Source organism: Xenopus tropicalis, chromosome 4, assembly GCF_000004195.4.
Source record: "Xenopus tropicalis strain Nigerian chromosome 4, UCB_Xtro_10.0, whole genome shotgun sequence".
NCBI classification, from domain to species: Eukaryota; Metazoa; Chordata; class Amphibia; order Anura; family Pipidae; genus Xenopus; species Xenopus tropicalis.
Window position 1 is genome coordinate 26,681,314 of NC_030680.2, and position 21,478 is coordinate 26,702,791.

Consider the following 21,478-nt stretch of genomic DNA (forward strand, 5'->3'; position numbering starts at 1 on the left):
TCATATGAAAATATTGTGCCGAAAAGTTTGTAAACAACACAAAAATAGTTCTGGCTTTGAAGCCTTCCATTGCTGGCTTTTCATGTTTTCCATAGGACCCAATAGCTCTCGACAGATCAAACCTGAAGAAAATACCCGATGAAAGTTCCGCAAAATACGATTTTTTAGTTGAAATTTACCGAAAACCATGAAAAATTAATGGAATTTCAATTCAATTTTCTCATACATTCCGAAATGTTCTAAAATTTTGAAAAAATAGACATTTATTTCAAAATTGTTTAGTAAATGGGCCCCTTGGTGATGCTATATGTGTATAAAGGGAAAACATGTGATAATATATCTACCTTTAGAAAAGATATTATTTATTTTAAAGAAAACGAACACTAATTAGAGATAATAAATAAAAAAATAAATAAAATTAAAAAGTGCAGAATAAAAGGAATAAAAACTAATAAAAATTGAAAGAATTAAACAGATGCCAAAAATATTTTAGAAAATCATTTTGCAATGCAAATTTGATTGCATTCTACAAAATGTTTCAGTCAAACAGATCAGTCAAATGTGAAAAGATCATTCATGACAATGTGGACAAGATGTTCTAACTATAGAGTTGTGGGCTGGATCAAGTTGCAGCATCTTTGGAATGACCTAGGCAGGTGTATTTCCAAGCCGAACCCCCTCCTCACTCACCCCCCATGTGCATGCATGTAAGAATGAGCCCACGGGTTCGCTCACACAGGGGTTTGGCAAGGAGGCCAGCTGGGTTGCCGGTGGAGCTGAAGACAGTGGAGGTTGGCAACCCACATGTGGGCATGTGGGAAATGTCTCTTTTGACTACCCCTAGTTCTGGTCCTGATTTTGAGTTTCATTCTATAAGCTGGAATCCGATTATAGTTTCACAAGTAAATCTCTCTTAAAGGGACACCACATCCAACGATGAAGCTGTCTCACTGTGTCCATGGTTTTCTATGAAATTTTACAAAAAGCATAATTACACATTGTATACAATTCACCAATGAGAATTCTACTGACCAAACACTTAATTATAGGTGCAAGAGAATTTACCAATTAAAATTCTGATTATTAATACATATCTAAGGGGCTGATTTACTAACCCACGAATCCGACCCGAATTGGAAAAGTTCCGACTTGAAAACAAACATTTTGCGACTTTTTCGTATGTTTTGCGATTTTTTCGGATTCTGTACGAATTTTTCGTTACCAATACGATTTTTGCGTAAAAACGCGAGTTTTTCGTATCCATTACGAAAGTTGCGTAAAAAGTTGCGCATTTTGCGTAGCGTTAAAACTTACGCGAAAAGTTGCGCATTTTTCGTAGCGTTAAAACTTAACGCTACGAAAAATGCGCAACTTTTCGCGTAAGTTTTAACGCTACGCAAAATGCGCAACTTTTTACGCAACTTTCGTAATGGATAGGAAAACTTGCGTTTTTACGCAAAAATCGTATTGAATCCGAAAAATTCGTAAAGAATCCGAAAAAATCGCAAAACATACGAAAAAATCGCAAAGTACCGATCATTACGAAAAAAACGCAATCGGACTCCATTCGACCCGTTCGTGGGTAAGTAAATCAGCCCCTAAGTGTGAAAGAGGAATGATGATAAAGAAACCATGTAGCCAAACTCATGTATAATAATTTAATAGTATGTTTTTGCTTGTGTTTAAGGCACTGTATTTGATGACATTGGAAACACTGGTTGCATTCCGAAGAGCAGCTGCTCATGTATTCATGATGGAAAGACCTATGCATCTGGGACTGGCTACTCTGCAGAATGCAAAAACTGGTATTATTTGTTGTTTGTGTTTGTGATATAAGTGATAATTTATGATCAGAAAGACAGGGTGCAAAGTGATAAAAAAAGTGGGAGAATGTGGCAATGTTTTTGCACCTTGTTCCCTGCCTTTTGGCTCATATCCACTGGTCTCTGCACTCTGTTTTTAAACATGAAGACCAGGAGCTGCCCAATGAATACAGCACTGCCTGCCTTTGGAAGCACTGTATGCATGATGCAATGCACTCAACCAGTCCCCCGACAGAAGTAATCTCTGCATGAGCACCAAGGGACAAGCTCTTGTGTCCCTTACTGCTCTTCCACTACAGTTGGGTTCTCTGAGTATGGTTTGGTTGTTCTTTTGTCTCTCTAGCAACTGCAATGAAGGGATATGGGCATGTGAAGATGTTGCCTGCGTAGGAACCTGCTCAGTTACTGGTGGATCCCACATAACCACATTTGATTCTAGACATTACAGCTTTTATGGAGACTGCAGTTACGTCCTAGCCAAGGTAAGCAATCACATTTTATTTCAATTAAAAAATAAATACATTAAAAATGTAACCCCTGTTTTAAAATGTAAGAATATTATAAGTCACCAAGAAATTCCATGACCATATAAAAGCATGAGATCGAAGGGGGTACATTATTTATTATAATACCTAACAAGTTTCAGTGAGTCATGTGACAGAAATTTGATCACTAAGCACTGATCATAAGCATATAATTTACAGGATATTTAGGGTTCTTGTGCAAAATAACACATCTGCTACATCAAGACATTTACTTGGTACATGAATAGCATTGTATTGATTATCTTGATACTTATCCTTTGTTTTTTCCTATTTTCTAATTTAGTCTTGCAATAACAACGAATTTAATGTCATTGGGGAAATACGCAAGTGTGGCTTGACTAACACAGAGACATGTTTAAAGGGAGTTATCATCAGTTTAGGGCATGGAGAAGATGTAAGTAACTGCAGGGCAGCATTCCTAATTGTCTGCTTGTGTATAAGGCAGAGTCTAACCCCCCATTTTCTTTTCTTTTACCAGTTCATCTATGTTAAAGAGGGTGGCAGTTTATATGTGAACTCACTCTTCACCCAGGTGCCATTTTCATCTGGTAAGAATTGTCATACTTTTTTCCAGTATTATCAAGGTTTAGCTAATTTGCCCAAAAGCATTCTTCTATGATTTGAACTACATACAACAAACCGTAAGGATTCCTAAGAATGGAAAATACTTTATTGAAATTGTTACTGTGTATTTGGATAATAAAGTTTTTTTTTTTTAAATTATGTCCTAACCAATAAAACTGGTCAATTTCTTATTTCCAGCTAGTGTCACCATCTTCAGGCCTTCCTCCTTTTTCATCATTGTACAGACTAGCATTGGATTGCAACTGCAGATTCAGATTGTTCCAAACATGCAAGTCTTCATTTCATTAACACCATCTGATGAAAGTAACATTTGTGGTAAGGAGTTCAATGGCTTTTGCATACGGTTACAAATTTGGCATGCAATTAAAGTGTGAAAAAAGGGAAGGGAAAGTAAAAACTAAGAAAGAGTCCTCTATCAAAAGAAACACATGATTTCTTGTCTCTTTTTTTGTAAACATATTCTTTGGTATCTGACTTCCTCTTTCAGAAAAATCTTTCCTTCGCTTGGCCAGAGTCTGCGCAGCTCTTTCCTCTCTTCCTTCTCCTGCTCCCCCCTCCTATATGAATTCATAAAACTCACTCCCCCACCCTTAGGAATGTGTAATCTAAGCCACCAAGGCTAGTGCTGCAAGCAGGAAGCTATTTAAAATGGTAGCTGCTATCTTAAACAAACAGTTTACTAGTTTTCTAGGTGGCACTAATATGCCAAAATGACTTTCCTTCTCCTTAAAACCACAAAAATATAAATAATTAGCTAATGCTCATATTATTATTTGTAAAATATATTTACAAATTGATTTTCAGGTCTTTGTGGAAACTTCAATGGCAACCAAGAGGACGATTTCAGGGTCCACAGTGGAGTGATCGAGGGAACTGCATCATCCTTTGCCAATTCCTGGATGACACAAGCTGGCTGCCCTACAGTTACAAATACCTTTGAGAAACCCTGTGATCTCAGTGTTGAAAATTGTAAGATACCAGTTTTCAGATTTTATTATCTAACTCTTTTTAGAGAGTTACAGTGGCACCTCATACTTATATAGTATAGACTTTTTAAAGGAACTGCTCTACTGAGCAGTTTTGCAGTTTAACATGAATTATTTTTGCCTAGTTTTCAAGATACCGACTGATGTTTTTAAGCTGCTTTTATAATAACTTTGAAACAACACTGCCACCTACTGATCTTTCTGGCTACAGTCAGCTGAAATTACTGTTCCTGAGAAAAGGAATGTCTTGTGATGTTGCTTTGCTATAAATATGATGTTTCAGAGTCATCTGACAGTTTTGGTCAGTTCAAAAACTGTAGCCAGTTGACCAAAATGAGGTGCAGGAGAAGCAGGTTAAGATTTTAGACTCTTGAGATTAGGACTTAATGTTTTTTTAAGAGGTGACTGAGGCATTACTTTTTGTACAGATCAGATAGAAACCTAGAGCAGTCAGGTAAAGGAGAAGGACAATCACTGGGAGTGTTTCTGTTAGCAGAAGTGATTACAGTCACTTGGAAGTGCCTAATAGTGATGAGCGAATCTGTTCCGCTTCACTTCGCCGAAAAATTCGCAAAACTACATGAAAATTCAGGAAATGGCAAAAATTCTGCGAAACGCGCTTGTCACGCACCTATTTTTGTAACCCAAGTCTTTTTGTGTTGCATGTCTTTTTTTATGCGACTGTGCCCATTTTTATGTGATTGCACCCAATTTGACGCGACCACAACTTTTTAGATGCACAACTAATTTTTCTGCACCAAAGTTTCACTGAAACTATTTTTCGCCAGGCGTGGATTCGCAGTGAATGTCAGCAAAATGCTGGCATTCGTTGCAAATTCACGCCAAGTGAAAAAATTCACTCATCACTAGTGCCTAACATTTGCCCCCCACCAACAGTGATTGTTCCTTTCTATCTCCTTTAACCACAGTCATATGTTTTTTTTCCGCAAGTTTTTTGCTCAATTGCGGTTTTCATTTTATATGTAAAAAAGTGTTTATTTATTTTTTTAGTATTTAATACAAGTATGTATTACATTGTATCTAATGGATTATAAAACATATTAGATAAAATCCTATAATACAATTTTTTTCTACAGTTAATTTTGCTAATCACTGGTGTTCCATGTTAACTGATACATCCGAAGCTTTTGTACAGTGTCATCAGAAGGTGGATCCAAATATCTACAAAGAGGTACAGTGAAACTTGAAATGACAGCATATGGTACCACAGTAATCTTTTCACATTCGGAGTAAGGGGAAGATGAATTTTTTTACATTTTTGGAGAATAAGAACCTTAACTTCACTTTTTGATTAAAAAGTTGGGTTTGTCATTTCTGGTAGATAGTTTGTTTAAAAGATGTTCACTTATAAACTTGTGGGATCCATGACAGACACTCTCTAAAGGCAGTTTATTTAACACAGGGGTGTCCATTTCAGCATACACAACAAATCATAAAAATAAATTGTGCCCTCTGGGCGATACCTTCACACAGTAGATGCGTTCCCTCACTAAACTGGGCCCCTTGTGGACTACCAGTGAGAAAACTGAAACGTTTGGGGTCACCCCTGTACTCATGATGCTCCTTGGTTAATTGCTCAGCCTCCTGGCTTTCTTTCAGATCCTTAGATGCTCAGTCTCTTGGTCGCTTGTCATGTCTCCCTTTGGTCCCTGCAGTGGCAGGAAGCACCCCAGCCCCTTTGGGCGTTCCTTACACAGGCAGGAAGCACCCCAGCCCCTCTGGGCGTTCCTTACACAGGCAGGAAGCACCCCAGCCCCTCTGGGCATTCCTTACACAGGCAGGAAGCACCCCAGCCCCTCTGGGCATTCCTTACACAGGCAGGAAGCACCCCAGCCCCTCTGGGTGTTCCTTACACAGGCAGGAAGCACCCCAGCCCCTCTGAGCATTCCTTACACAGACAGAAAGCACCCCAGCCCCTCTGGGCATTCCTTACACAGGCAGGAAGCACCCCAGCCCCTCTGGGCATTCCTTACACAGGCAGGAAGCACCCCAGCCCCTCTGGGCATTCCTTACACAGGCAGGAAGCACCCCAGCACCTCTGGGCGTTCCTTACACAGGCAGGAAGCACCCCAGCCCCTCTGGGCGTTCCTTACACAGGCAGGAAGCACCCCAGCCCCTCTGGGCATTCCTTACACAGGCAGGCAGCCCTCAAGCCCCTCTGTGAGTTCTAAAACACAGACAGGTATCCTTCCTGCTCTGTGCCCTGCTCTAAAAGAGACTTTACACACCTTTCCATACAATTAAATACCTTTTCCAGCCTTCCTGTGGAAAGTAAGCTCCAATATGTGAGCTGGACTACTGGAATGGATCGCTTGGTCCGCTTGTTCTATCCAGAACCCTATAGCTTCCAGGGCCAGACAGCAAAACCCTTTAAACAGAGAAAACATCTCTCACTATGGGGAACTTAAAGAGAAAACTCTTTAAAAAAACTTTTTAAAAAATCTACATCAAGAAACTATACTTTCAAGCTGGAACTGGATTCTTCTCTAGTTAGTATTACTTTGTATTCTTTACTATGCTATATTGTGTCATGGCATAGCTTAATGCTTCACAGAACATTTGTATTAATAAATATGAATTGGAGCTGTCATATTGCTTACTTCATCTGTAAATGGAGCTGAATGAATTCTAAGCCAGCTCATGTTTTGCTCCCTTTTACTAAAAAAAACTAACAAAGACAGTTTGTGGTATCCCTGCATGAGGATGCTCAAGGTAACATAGAGTGAATGGTCATAATATGTCTTTTTTGTCCCTCTAGAACTGCATGTTTGACTCCTGCAACTGTGCTGATAGTGAGAAATGCATGTGTGCTGCCATTTCATCCTATGTCTATGCCTGTGCAAGGGCAGGAATAATATTAACTGGATGGAGAGAAAGGGTCTGCTCAAGTAAGTACTCTTGTTCTGTAATTGCCTGAACAAATTTTTCTAAATTCTTAGAAATTAAATCAATGTCTACCATTTCACTATCAAAGACTAGCCTTTAAAAACAGACAACATAGAGAGGTCAATAACTAGATTCATATGAGGACCTCATTCAAACAAAGATCAAGTGATTGTTTTTGTAAAGTCATGGGTATGATCCTGAAGGTCTTATAATTTATTGGAGTATAACTTTCACTATTTGAATGAGCGGAGAAATGTGACCTATGCATGAACGCATAGCAGGGAAAGAAAATGGCAGGGAAAGCAATGTTAGGTCCTGACAACAGTGAGAGGAGCATGGAGCAAAGATGGAACCTTGCTGGGGCAGTATGCCCCTTGTTCAATTTGAGTTCAATGAACAGAGTTTAGGCTTTTTTTTGACTATTGTTTTAATCACATACAATCTATGGTGAACATAGTCAACATGGCGAACATGGGAAACTAAGCTACTCTGTGTTTGGTCCTAGAAAATTAGATTACCAGTATTTTTGTTGTGGCTGTTTTTCAAGCAGAAAAAGTCCACTATAAAGAAGGACTATCTGTGCACTGGTAATCTAATTTTCCTCTTTAGAAGAACCCAAAAATACCCAGAAAAAAAAAATCGGTTTCCATGAAATTATTTCAAGAACAGCATTGAACTATTTCTGTTAAAACCACAGAATACACCAACTCTTGCCCTGAGTCGATGACATACAGCTACTCTGTGACTGCCTGCCAGCGAACCTGCCGCTCCCTCAGTGAGCCAGACACCACTTGTAAGCACTCCTTTGCTGCCATTGATGGCTGCGTCTGTCCAGATGGGAAATATTTGAATGACAATGGCAGATGTGTGGACCTTGAGAGTTGCCCATGTTATCACAGGGGCACACCTGTGCCAGCAGGACAATCAATTACTGACAATGGCGCTATGTGGTGAGTGACTTGATTTGGAAAGGCTGTAATTCCCTCAATATGCCATATTAAGTTCATATTGGTGCAGTAGCCTAGCAGTTCTAGATTTAGCTGCTGTTAAGTCAAATTCAGTACACCTCCAGGACACTACGCGGACATTATGGGGCTTATTTACAAAGCATTAAAGGAGAAGGAAAATAATTTTGCCATTTTACTGCCAATAGATTCACCACATTAGTGCCACCTAGAACAATATATTTATTCTGCAGAAAGCAATACCATACCTGAACAAACAGCTGTAGAAGCTTTCTCCATTTGCTTAAGCAGCTGCCATTTTAGCTTGGTCTTCATAGCTTCCTGCTGCAGCTCAAGCCTTGGTAGCTCAGATTACATATTCCTAAGGGAGGGGGGAGGGAGTTCTTAGCATTCTTGTGGGAGGGGGGAGCAGGAAATGGGAGAAGAGAAGAGGGAGCTGCACAGACTCTGGCCCTGGCAAATAAGGATTTTTCTGAGAGAGGAAGTCAGATACCTGAACATCATGTTTACAAAAAAGGAGACAAGAAAAATGACCATGCCCATTTTGACACAACTGCATCCACTTTGCGCAACTTTTTGTGATGCGTGACCAAATTTTCTGCTGTGAATTTTCGCAGTAGTTTCGTAACACGATTCGCAAATGCTAAAATGCACTGTGAATTTATTCCTGGCAGAAAAAATTTGCTCAACGCTAGCTGCAGTTTTACATCCGAGTTTTCAGGAGTTTTTTGCATTTAATAAATATTGAACTTTCCAGTTTTTAAATCATAAGTCAAATTTTGGGCGTTTTAGTGCAAAAAAAAAAATTCAGATCTTGGAAAAAATGTAATTCAAAAGTTGGTAAATCACCCTCTTATTTTTACATCCCTGGCAGTTCTTTAAAAGTAATCAGAGCCAGTCCATGCAGTGTGTAAATAAATAAAGTTATGAACTACATAGGGTAATAATCCCACGTTATGAACTACATAGGGTATTAGAAGAATTAATCAGTATATGTATAATTAGAAGTCACCTATCATTTTCCTGAGTCAAAATGTAACTTTTTTTTTTTAAAAAAAGCATGTGCACAAAAGGCACACTAGACTGCATTGGGCAACAAGAAGAAGTCAAAGTGTGTGATGCTCCCATGATATATTTTAACTGTGCCAATAAGACAGCCGGGACAAAAGGAGCAGAGTGTCAAAGGAGTTGTCAAATCTTTGACAAACAGTGTGTAAGTAATCATCATCATACGACAATATAACTACTGAAAGAATCACAGCATTGCTTGGTGCTTAATAATATGTATTAAGTATGAGTATTATTGTCATTAACAGTTCAGCACTCAGTGTGTGTCTGGTTGTGTATGCCCTTATGGGTTGTTAGCTGATGGAAATGGAGGATGTGTACCTGAGGAACAATGTCCGTGCATTCATAATAGTAAGTTCTATGAACCAGGCTCAAGGATCAAAGACAAATGCAACACTTGGTAAGTCATTTATGCTTTCAGGTTCCTTGTCTTGCCTTTATTTCAGTAAAACAGTACAATAGCTGACACATGCACAAAACTTGTGTTTTTCTACACAGCACATGCCAAAACAGAGCTTGGAGTTGCACCGATAACCCTTGCTCGGGGACTTGTACACTTTATGGAGATGGGCACTACACCACTTTTGACAGCAAGACATATTCTTTCAATGGAGACTGTGAATATGTATTGACTCAAGTAATGTTATTTCTATTGACTTTTATTTTTATGCTGTCTCAGATAATTGGTAATAATTTCTGACTATGCTGACTAGTGATGGGCGAAATAATTCAGCAGGCACGGGTTCATGGCAAATTTACACGTTTCACCATTGGTGGATTTTTCCACAAAATGGGCGGAAAAATTTGGCCTGGGAAAATTCAGCGCGTGACAAATAATTGTCTCTCACAGCAAAAGAAAATGTTGTGCGTTGTTTCTTTTTACGAGCAAGATTTTTGCTGTTTTGCTAATTTTTCGCCGTTTCATGAATCTTTTCAAAGATTCAATACTTTTTGCCCAAAGCGAAACAGGACAGATTTGCTCATCCCTAATGCAGACACCTAATTTTGGGAGGAATTTTGAGATTTAACATACAGTACAAACACACCATGACATGTTTTCCAATTTAATATAGTCAATTACTTGATTGAGCTTGAGCCCCTGTCATCAAAAGCCTCACTAAGATGCTATTTTACTAAAAACTTGAACTTGGAAATCCAATGGGTCTCCCAACAAATCATTCAGCCCCAGGAAATGTACCAGCATTACTTTAATATTAAGGCAATGCAACTTTCTGGGAGCCTAACTATTTAATATATTTTTTTGAGTCAGAATGTGAAAATAATCAGTTTTGCTTTATCAATGCAGTTTGCTTATTCATTATTATCCTTTTACATCTAGGATTTCTGTACAGACAACAGTGTCAGTGATTCCTTCAAAGGTACTTTCAGAGTGATCACTGAAAACATCCCCTGTGGTTCTACTGGGACATCGTGCTCCAAAGCTATCAAAATCTATCTTGGAGTAAGCATTCAAATCCTATTATTTGATACATAGTATAGTCAAAGCCCAATTTAATACATACCTGTATTTTACATGTATTATACACCAGTTGTTGCAGATTCCAATGCATTTGAGAGCCTTTCCCATAATTAATCCCATGTTTTTCAACATTTTATACACTTTGTCCCAGTTTACTTAAAAAATAATTTGTTTACCCTACTTAAATAATATAGTAGTTTGTACATACTGTGGTTATTACTCATTTCATTAGGTTATGCGTTTCATGTGTTGAGTGGTCTTGCTAAACCTGTATATAACTGCAAAGGAAAGTATTTTATCAGATTGATTTCCATGCTACTTTCCTTTGAGTATTTTGATGTGAGAATACATTTTACATTTTCTCAAATTGTACACAATTTTGATGGCCCCCATGAAATTTAAGAGGTTCTACTCTATAAAGCTATTTTTTCAGTCAACTTAAATACCAGTTGTGGCCATATTTTTGAAATTCTTAATATTTATTTCAAAAATCTATTTTTCTAGAACCGTGAACTTATCCTTAGTGATGAAAAACTTGACATCATGCTAACCAATTCTGGAAAATATATACCTTTCACAATGCATCAGATGGGCATATTCATGATGATTGAAGCAGATAATGGATTGATTTTACTGTGGGATAAAAGGACAACTATCATTATCAAACTGCAACCTGATTTTCAGGTAGGATAATTCATATATATAAGTGGCAAGCAACATTTACTAAAGGTAGGGTAAGATTGTTGGAAAGAAACAAATGTAAGAATAAGACAAATTAAAAGTGAAGGAGAAGGAAAAGTGGGCAATCCAATTAAAATACTCTGCTTAGGGGCAAGATAGACCAATGTCTATTATAAGGGAAATATTCCTGATTTATATAGTATAGAAAGGAAGGATAAGGAAAGGCATACAAATATCTTGAGAGAAGACTAGCCAATATTAAAAATGCAAAAGCTCAACTAAAGGTTATGACCAGTGGAGTCATTTTATTCAAACAATTAGTTTTCTCTATGACTATGAAGGTCATGGTATATCTAGATTTTCTGGATTTAGCTTGAAGACATTTGACTACTCATCCGAGCAACTTCTTCAGTACACTCTTTTAATAATCCAATCACAATGGTGCATTGTGCCTGCTGTAAGGTTACTGTGATAGGATTACTAAGGTGTGATGCAACTCCTAGAGACAAGTGTTAGTTTAAAAATTGCTCAGTATAAGAGGGCAAACTCTACAGGGTAAGACTCAGCTGTCTTTCTACACCTAAAAGACAAGGGACACTCTTTTAAAGATATTGGTGTTCACATTTTGGACAGAGAAGACCACTGGTTTGAACAAGGCGTAAAAAAGGCTATTCATATTGAGGTGGAGAAAGCATCACTAAACAGAGGCAGGGACCTTTGACACCACCTGTCTGCTACATACAATGCTGTTTTAACATGTATACCCCCAGCAGTTTCAGAACACTTCACAATCCATTCATGCAACTCTCACAAGTAACACCTCTCTCTAGGAGCTGCATGTCACTTTGGTAATCTTATAACAGTACAGTACTCACACCTTTGAGAGTTGTCAACTCTCTGAAGAGTTACATTGCACAGTTGTGATTTGATTATTGGAAGAGTTTATATGCTGAGGACTTCCCTACCAGTCAGTTGAACTGAAGAAGCTACTTGGATGAGTAGTGAAACATCTTCAGTGATTACTCAGCAAGTCCTGTAGCTCCAGATTTACCTATACTAGATTTAGTTTTCTCTAGAAAGCAGAACGTGCTGGTTTTACCCATCTACCCATCTGGTGGTCCAGAGGTGATGTTCCATGTATATTATTGGGAGTGCCGGACTGTGACCCCAGGGACCCACCAGAAAACCTTAGACCCTAGGCCCACTCTCCAAACTATTTACCTTCTTTCCTCCCCCAACCTCTTTATTCTCCTAGTATCATTTATTGCTAGCATCTATTCTTCCATCTATTTCTCCTCTTTGTTCCAATTCAGAAATAGGGAATGACCATGAAACAGGCCAAATGGTTAGGAGCAGGAGGGCCCACTTACACCTGGGCCCACCGGGAGTTTTCCTGGTATCCTGGTTGGCCAGTCCGACACTGATTATTGGTAACATATTGAGTTCTTGATTGCAATTAGTGCTTTTGGTAGGGTGTGGCTTTAATAAGGTCAGCAAAACCTGAGACTGCTGGAAGACTCCAAGGGTATATGGAACCCAGTGAGGGTTCTGCCTGATGTACTATATTATTTGAAAAAAATACATGGATGAAAATATATTTTCTGCATATTTAAGGGGTACAGGGACCCTAATACAAATTTTGCAGTGTAGCCCAGTAACTTCATGTAATGCCACTTATTAACATAGTTTTCCTTCTAGCTTGGAAAAAATATATAATTACAATTATAATTAATGTTTTAGAATACAATTTTTAATTTCATATATTTTTAGAGGGAATGGAGTCTGTTTTTTATGCAACCAATTTTCTTAGTGTTATCATTACTTTTGCTTTTTGTATTGCTTTGTTTATTTAAGGACACTACCTGAAATTTATTTTCTGCTCTGCAGGGTAAAGTGTGTGGGCTTTGTGGAAACTATGATGGAATGTCAAATAATGATTTCACCACACTGACTCTGGCTGATGCTACAGATGTGGTACAGTTTGCCGACAGCTGGAAATTATCATTGAACTGTCTCCCTGGCCATACAGTCCAAGATTCTTGTTCCCTCAATCCTTACAGAAAAGCTTGGTCACAAAGAAAGTGCAGCGTCATCACGGGACCTACATTTTCAGTTTGTCACTCTAAGGTATCATGGGTTCAACGATTGTTGTAAAAATAATTTGCACATTGTAAAGGCATTTAAAGACTGATCCAGAATTTTTTAGAAAAATAGCATTGGTGCAATATGGTTACATTAGACGTGCCTTTGGTTAAAGGCCAGTTTTGATTTCCCCAGCTGTCCCCAACAAGAGTGTGGGTGAAGTCTGTATTTAGAAATCTGTTTAAATTCCATAGCAGTGTATTTGTGTAACAAAGGTAAGACCAATAGGTGACCATCTTCCAGAATAATATGGCAAGACTGAAGAGCTCTGCAGGTAAGTAACTAATACGCTTAATTTTAGATGTGCAGACTTTGCCAGTATAAGGGCATCTCTGCAATGTGTCAACTGGGAAAGGCTTTTCATGGGGTTAGACACAGAAGGAAAATGGAACATCTTTAAAACATTGCTTTGTAGGTATACACAACAGTATATCCCCCTTGTAAGCAAGGAGAGACATCGCAAAGCAAAACCTTTATGGCTGAATAAAAGTGTTATTGTAGAGGTTGGTAAGAAAAAACGTGCTTTTAGGGCATTCAAGTTAGCTGGGACAGCAGAAACTTTCATCAGGTACAAGGAAGCAAATAAAGCATGCAAAAAAGCTATCAGGCAAGCTAAAATAGAGATGGAAAGGGATATTGCTGCTAGGAGTAAAAAGAATCCTAAATTATTTTTTAATTATGTGAATAGTAAAAAAATGAAGCAAGAAGGGGTGGGAACTTTATTATCACGGGGGGGTAAGTTGGTTGATGAGAACGGGGAAAAAGCTGAAATTTTGAACTCTTATTTTTCATCTGTCTATACATCTGAGGAGCCAGATAATGAAGGCTTCCCTTGTAATATGCCCAGTTCTAGTAATTTAGCTACTGGCGCATGGGTCACTCGGGAGGAAATTCAAAAGAGACTTGAACATGTAAAGGTAAACAAAGGTCCAGGGCCGGATGGGATTCATCCCAGGGTATTATATGAGCTGAGCGCTGTGATTGCCAAACCTCTTCACTTAATTTTTCAGGATTCATTGAGGTCTGGCATGGTGCCAAGAGACTGGCGGATTGCTAATGTGGTGCCGTTATTTAAAAAGGGATCCCGTTCTCAGCCTGAAAACTATAGGCCTGTTAGTCTGACATCAGTAGTAGGAAAACTTTTGGAAGGGGTAATAAGGGATAGGGTACTTGAATACATTGCAGTTCACAATACTATTAGTTTGTGCCAGCATGGTTTTATGCGTAACAGATCTTGCCAGACTAATTTAGTCGCCTTTTATGAGGAGGTGAGCAGGAACCTTGATGCTGGAATGGCAGTTGATGTCATCTACTTGGACTTTGCTAAAGCGTTTGATACAGTACCTCACAGAAGGTTAATGATCAAATTAAGGAATATTGGCCTAGAACATAATATTTGTAATTGGATAGAGAACTGGCTGAAGGATAGAGTACAAAGAGTGGTTGTAAATGGAACATTTTCTAATTGGACCAGTGTGGTTAGTGGAGTACCGCAGGGGTCAGTCCTTGGGCCTTTGCTTTTTAACTTGTTTATTAATGACCTGGAGGAGGGCATAGACAGTACTGTTTCTATTTTTGCTGATGACACTAAATTGTGCAAAACTATAAGTTCCATGCAGGATGCTGCCGCTTTGCAGAGCGATTTGACAAAATTAGATAACTGGGCAGCAAACTGGAAAATGAGGTTCAATGTTGATAAGTGCAAAGTTATGCACTTTGGTAGAAATAATATAAACGTAAACTATCTACTGAATGGTAGTGTGTTGGGGGTTTCCTTAATGGAGAAGGATCTAGGGGTTTTTGTTGATAACAAGTTGTCTAATGCCAGGCAGTGTCATTCTGTGGCTACTAAAGCAAATAAAGTGCTGTCTTGTATAAAAAAGGGCATTGACTCAAGGGATGAGAACATAATTTTGCCCCTTTATAGGTCCCTGGTAAGGCCTCACCTTGAGTATGCAGTGCAGTTTTGGGCTCCAGTCCTTAAGAAGGATAATAATGAGCTGGAGAAAGTGCAAAGACGTGCAACTAAACTGGTAAAGGGGATGGAAGATTTAAACTATGAGGTGAGACTGTCGAGGTTGGGGTTGTTTTCTCTGGAAAAGAGGCGCTTGCGAGGGGACATGATTACTCTGTACAAGTACATTAGAGGGGATTATAGGCAGTTGGGGGATGTTCTTTTTTCCCATAAAAACAATCAACGCACCAGAGGTCACCCCTTTAGATTAGAGGAAAGGAGCTTCCATTTGAAGCAGCGTAGGTGGTTTTTCACGGTGAGGGCAGTGAGGTTATGGAATGCCCTTCCTAGTGATGTGGTAAAGGCAGATTCTGTTAATGCCTATAAGAGGGGCCTGGATGAGTTCTTGATCAATCAGAATATCCAAGGCTATTGTGATACTAATATCTACAGTTAGTATTAGTGGTTGTATTTATAGTTTATGTATGTGAGTGTATAGATTGGTAGGTGTGGGTTGGGTGTGCTGGGTTTACTTGGATGGGTTGAACTTGATGGACACTGGTCTTTTTTCAACCCTATGTAACTATGTAACTATGTAACTATGTAATGGTGTTGAATAACAGGGCCACAGGGCCTTCTGCAACAGCACCAAGGGAAAACCATTTTTCACTTGGAACATGATCTGGTCTACACCAAAGGAACCTTTTTTTAAGGTTCCGGTTGAAGACCAAAATGTTGGACTATTTCTGTGTTCGCAATAAAATTGTGATTTTTTTACATAGGGTGTGCCGGTAGTGACATTTTTGGTATGCATTAAATTTTTGCCATCAGAATGCAGACACTCCAAGGACAGATATATATATATATATATATATATATATATATATACACATATATATTTAATATTTTTATATTTACAGGTCGATCCTATGAAATATTATGAATCATGTGTTAATGATGCCTGTGCTTGTGATACTGGTGGGGATTGTGAGTGCTTCTGTACAGCAGTAGCTGCATACGCCCAAGCCTGCAGTGAAGCTGGAGAGTGTATTAATTGGAGAACACCAACCATATGCCGTGAGTATGAATAAGACATTTCAGCAACACCATTAAACTGATACTTAAATGGCCAAAAATAGAGACGGGAAGGGATCTCTGGGTTATTAAGCGAAATGATGTAAACAAATCAAAGCAGTAGGGAGTACAAGTAGAATATTTGGTTTTAAAAGGAAATCTATATAGTAGCAGAAAAAGAGAAACCAAAAGATAATAAAGACAGTTTGTTAAAACCTGTTTTCTATTTGCTTTAACAGCCGTATTTTGTGATTTCTACAACCTTGAAGGACAGTGTGAATGGCACTACAAGCCATGTGGACTTGAAAAAAATTGTATAGAGACATGCAGGAATCGTGGTAAAAGATGTTATGATCACTTGCCTGGTTTAGAAGGTGAGAAATGCAACATGAATTGTACCAGCTTAGGCCCAAATACAGGGTTTGATTAAAGAAAGAGAGTGGACACTACACTTGAACTTAACCTTATTTCATAATTCCATGCTATTTTGTACTGGTAGATGGAAAGGTTTTTTAAATGGTGGTCCCAAACTGATACAAATAGATTAGGCACGCACTCCACCGGATCCCAATTGCAGTAAAAAAAAACAACTTTTTTCACATCATTAAAAGTCTGACGCGTTTCGTGTATAAAACACCTATGTGTCTATGATTACATGTTTTCATACACAAAACGCGTCAGACTTATAATTATGTGCCGATTGGATTCTACTCCTGCTGCGGGTTCAGGGTGTCGAACATGGACCACCAATCTGGAGCTCTGAGTGACCCATTGTTTTCAGAAATATTGCTGGTTGTGTTCAAGAGACAGGTTTGAGGCATGGGCAACAGGGCCGGATTTAACTTGGCGGCGCCCCGAGGCCACCCCCGCCCCCGCGAGTGCGCAAACGCGCTGCGCCCTCTCCCCCTGAGTGCGCATGCGTAATCGATGCGCGTGCGCATGCGCACATTTAAACTCCCATACGGAGCAGTGGGGAGAGGTCCTGACTGCTCCGTATGGGAGACAAATTTAAAAATTCTGTTGCGGCGGGGCGGCATGCCGCCCCTAAACTTGTGCCGCCCTAGGCCCGGGCCTTTGTGGCCTTTCCACAAATCCGGGCCTGATGGGCAACCGAACCGATTACAGTATTCTGTTCTATATTTTGCTTGAATGGAAGTAAAGTTTAATGATAGTTCAAGTTTGGAATCACCTTAATTGTTTGTTCATGGTGCCAAATTAATACTAAGCAAAAGCCATGGTCTTTTAGTATTTAACGTGTTGATTTTTGTAAATAAACAAATCATTGAGATGCTCCTCCCATTCCTTTTTCCTAATACACCCCATTTTTGGTGTGGGTGGGCTGAAAGTGACCAGTAACTTTTCAGATTTACTTATAACTAGGTGAAGAAGCTTGCTCCTAGTGCTTAAATGTAAAAAAAAATGTCCAAGTAAGGGGTGATGTGCAACCACATGACCACAATAACCTCCTTATAAGTGCAGTTTAAGTTATAAATTGTGTTTATCAATGATGACTGATTGCTACTGGTTACCACCGCAAGGGGGGGGTACAATTTTTGATACCCACAATAAGATAAATATTAACAGTTCTATATCTACTATTCTATATCTCCAAAAAATACTGAAGGGCCACATCCAGCTGATCTCCTGTTGGACAGCGCTGATATAATATCTGCGCAATTGTATTTTAGATATTTAACTTATTGTTTCATTTGTTAAACATACCTACAAAATAGCACTACTAAGGTGAACTTTGCTTTAAATGTATAAACTAGCAAATGCACCTTTCTTTATTTGTTCCAGTTATGTACAATTCATACTGTTTACACTTACTTTTGTGCATAGGTTGTTATCCTAATTGCCCAGAAGAAAGGCCTTTCTTTGACGAAGACACAATGAGATGTGTCGCAACATGTGACTACTGTTATCAAAGTGAAACTAGATACAAAATTAATGAGGCAATGCCTGCAGATTCAGGAACAAAGTGCACAGAATGGTGAGTTCCATATTGGTAGATATTGATGTTTTTTCTATTTCTGCATTCGTTCAGGAATATAAACTCTAAAACAAATTATTGTCACTGCTACAGAAAGTGGGCACTTCTCTTAAGAGCAGAGGTACACAATCTTTTTTACCTGTGAGCAAAAATTTAAATATATAAAAAGTTGAGGAGGGACACAAGCATTAAGAAAAGTTCATTGGGGGGCAACCAATAAGGATTGTGAAAGTACACATGGTCTTAATGCCTCCAAAACCTGCCTCCAAGTCAGAAATTCAAAAATGAACACCTGTTTTGAGGCCACTGGGAGCAACATCAAAGGGGTTGGTGAGCAACATGTTGCTTGCGAGCCTCTGGTTAAGAATCACTGCTTAAGAGTCACCTAAAATATTTGAACTTCACAATGCGATTTGCACCCATTTCAAAGCTAAAGGCCCCTAAAGGATGCAGTTTTAGAGCCCTTAATGCTCTTTCACTTGCATCCAGGGCAATAGTAATTGAACCCTGGTGTGTTGGTAATATTCTGTTAAAACTAAGACAATTATTAGTTATGAGCGAATCTGTCCCATTTCGCTTCGGGGAAAAATCCATGAAACTGCAGAAAAATTTGCGAAATGGCAAACCTTAAAAAAACACACTGAAGTCTACATGCACACAGGTGACATTTTTTTACTCGCAACTTTTTTTTTTTTTACTCCTAATGCATTAAAGTCAATGGGCATTTTTTTGTATCAGCATTTTTTGTAACATTTTTATTGCAGCAAATTTTTTCACAGTGAATTTTTGCTGCAGTTTTTGGCGAATTGTGGAATTTCACTGCGAATCCATGCCTGCCGAAAAGATTCGCTCATCGCTAACCATTATCATTGGCAAATATAAAAACAGTGATGAAGCGACAATAGCTCTTCAATGGCGATGAGCAAATTTTTTTCAAATTTGTCACGCGTCAAAAAAAAAAGTCTTGGTTGCGTCACATTTGTTGCAGTTGTGTCAAAATAGGCACGGTCACAGCAAAATGGGCGTGGTCGCTAAAAAAAAAAAGACACTGGTGACAAAAAAGTCACGCACAAACACGTTTCCTGAATTTCCTTGTAGATTTATGAATTTTATGGTGTAACGAAACAGGACAGATTTGCTCATCACTACTCTCCAGCAATGATATTTTTTATTCTATTTGTATAATTTACAGAATACTTATTTTAGAAATAATATTCTTGCAGTATATCAGGAAAATATGAAACATATAATTTTAAAGTGATAGCGACACTTTCACATATATCAGTAAAGTGTCACTATGACTTTATTAAGCTCTGTGAAGAAAAAATCACACAGTGCCCCTCATGCCTCCCCACAGACCCTTATTACTGAGCCTTCTGAAGCTCCTCTTCCTGATGCTGCAGAATTTGACGTTAGCCTTGAGGAGGAGGGCAAAAGTTCCAGTAGGCTGAGGAAAAAGGTAAAAAATGCCTCAGCTTATTGGGAGTTTGGCCCGTGCTAAAAATAAAGAATTTACTGCTCGGACATCAAACTCCAGTGCAGGTGCAAAATGGGGGTCCACAGAAAGGCAGGTGGGCCATTAAAAGGGTTGATTAAAGGGATAGTGACACATTTTTTGGAAATAAAAGTCACTATCCCTTTAAATATAATAGTAAATGCATAGTGTATGAATTGTCATAATGACTACATGTTGTTTTTGAAGTTACTCTGTTTAATTATATTAATTGTATTTATTTTTATTAGCATCTGCACAACAGAAGGCAGAGTATGCTACAACCACACAGAATCTAACAACACACGTAAGCTATACAGTCAATAACTTAGCAAATCTGCATGGATATTGGAGGAAAACCAATGAACCTATCCAAGGATAGTCAACTTATTTTTTTGTAAAAAATAACATGCTAAATGCAGCATTAGAGTACAGGTATGGGACCCAGTATCCAGAATTCTCGGGACCTGGGGTTTTCCAGATAAGGGGTCTTACTGTAATTCGGATCTCCTACCTAAAGTCTGCTAAAAACATTATTTAAACAGTAATTAAACCCAGTAGGATTGTTTTGCCTCAAAGGATTAATTATATCTTAGTTGGGATCAAGTACAGATACTGTTTTATTATTACAGAGAAAAGGGAATCATTTAACCATTAAATAAACCCAATAGGACTGTTCTGCCCCAATAAGGGGTAATTATATCTTAGTTGGGATCAAGTACAACGTACTGTTTTATTATTACAGAGAAAAGGGAATCATTTAACCATTAAATAAACCCAATAGGGCTGTTCTGCCCCCAATAAGGATTAATTATATCTTAGTTGGGATCAAGTACAGGTACTGTTTTATTATTACAGAGAAAAGGGAATCATTTAACCATGAAATAAACCCAATAGGGCTGTTCTGCCCCCAATAAGGGGTAATTATATCTTAGTTGGGATCAAGTACAGGTACTGTTTTATTATTACAGAGAAAAGGGAATCATTTAACCATTAAATAAACCCAATAGGGCTGTTCTGCCCCCAATAAGGGGTAATTATATCTTAGTTGGGATCAAGTACAACATACTGTTTTATTATTACAGAGAAAAAGGAAATAATTTTTTAAAAATGTGAATTATTTGATTAAATTGGAGTCTATGGGAGATGGCCTTTCCATAATTTGGAACTTTCTGGATAATGGGTTTCCGAATAAGGGGTCCGATACCTGTACAGCATTATTGGGATATGGTTAACTTATTATATAACGTCTCTTTCACTTGCAATAATGACTTATTTTGTGGACAATCTGCCTTTACTATCAAGCAGTATTTTGTAATGGTATTAGGGGTAAAATAATTTATTTTTAGGTGCAAATTTACAGCACCTATAATTCTGTGTTAAATGTGGCAAAAGATGGACTGTAAGTGCACTGACAATGCATCACCTATCCTTGACTTATGCATATGCCACCAGTAACACTGACATAGATATTACCAGTTTTCTTCTTTACCACATATATATATATACATATATATATATACCCTATTGTAAAATAATGTAATAATTATTATACAAAATATGTATTATAATACATAGAGGCACCCATAGACTCCAATGTATTTTCTGCAGAAAAAAAGCTGTTGCAAAAATTCACCACAAAAAAAAACACCCTTCGACTTTATAGGAGAAGGAAAGTAATTTTGGCATTTTACTGCCAATAGATTTGCCACATTAGTGCCACCTAGAACGCTTTATTTATTCTGCAGACAGCATTACCATACCTGAGTAAAAAGCCCTAGAA

The 21,478-nt window shown here is 38.3% G+C and overlaps 1 protein-coding gene across 1 annotated transcript in view; it reads left to right on the forward strand.

Moving 5' to 3' along the window:
- LOC116410389 (mucin-5AC-like) overlaps positions 1-21,478 on the forward strand; it is a 53,435-nt gene that overhangs the window by 7,689 nt on the left and 24,268 nt on the right. The window contains exons 8-26 of the mRNA XM_031900754.1: positions 1,688-1,805; positions 2,167-2,305; positions 2,652-2,762; positions 2,847-2,916; positions 3,131-3,268; positions 3,758-3,922; positions 5,037-5,131; positions 6,719-6,848; positions 7,544-7,796; positions 8,871-9,024; positions 9,128-9,279; positions 9,378-9,516; positions 10,219-10,341; positions 10,864-11,043; positions 12,928-13,167; positions 16,057-16,213; positions 16,450-16,584; positions 18,053-18,203; positions 19,947-20,002. Of these exons, the coding sequence (XP_031756614.1) occupies positions 1,688-1,805; positions 2,167-2,305; positions 2,652-2,762; positions 2,847-2,916; positions 3,131-3,268; positions 3,758-3,922; positions 5,037-5,131; positions 6,719-6,848; positions 7,544-7,796; positions 8,871-9,024; positions 9,128-9,279; positions 9,378-9,516; positions 10,219-10,341; positions 10,864-11,043; positions 12,928-13,167; positions 16,057-16,213; positions 16,450-16,584; positions 18,053-18,203; positions 19,947-20,002 (2,706 nt within the window). The remainder of the gene's footprint in view (positions 1-1,687; positions 1,806-2,166; positions 2,306-2,651; positions 2,763-2,846; positions 2,917-3,130; positions 3,269-3,757; positions 3,923-5,036; positions 5,132-6,718; positions 6,849-7,543; positions 7,797-8,870; positions 9,025-9,127; positions 9,280-9,377; positions 9,517-10,218; positions 10,342-10,863; positions 11,044-12,927; positions 13,168-16,056; positions 16,214-16,449; positions 16,585-18,052; positions 18,204-19,946; positions 20,003-21,478) is intronic.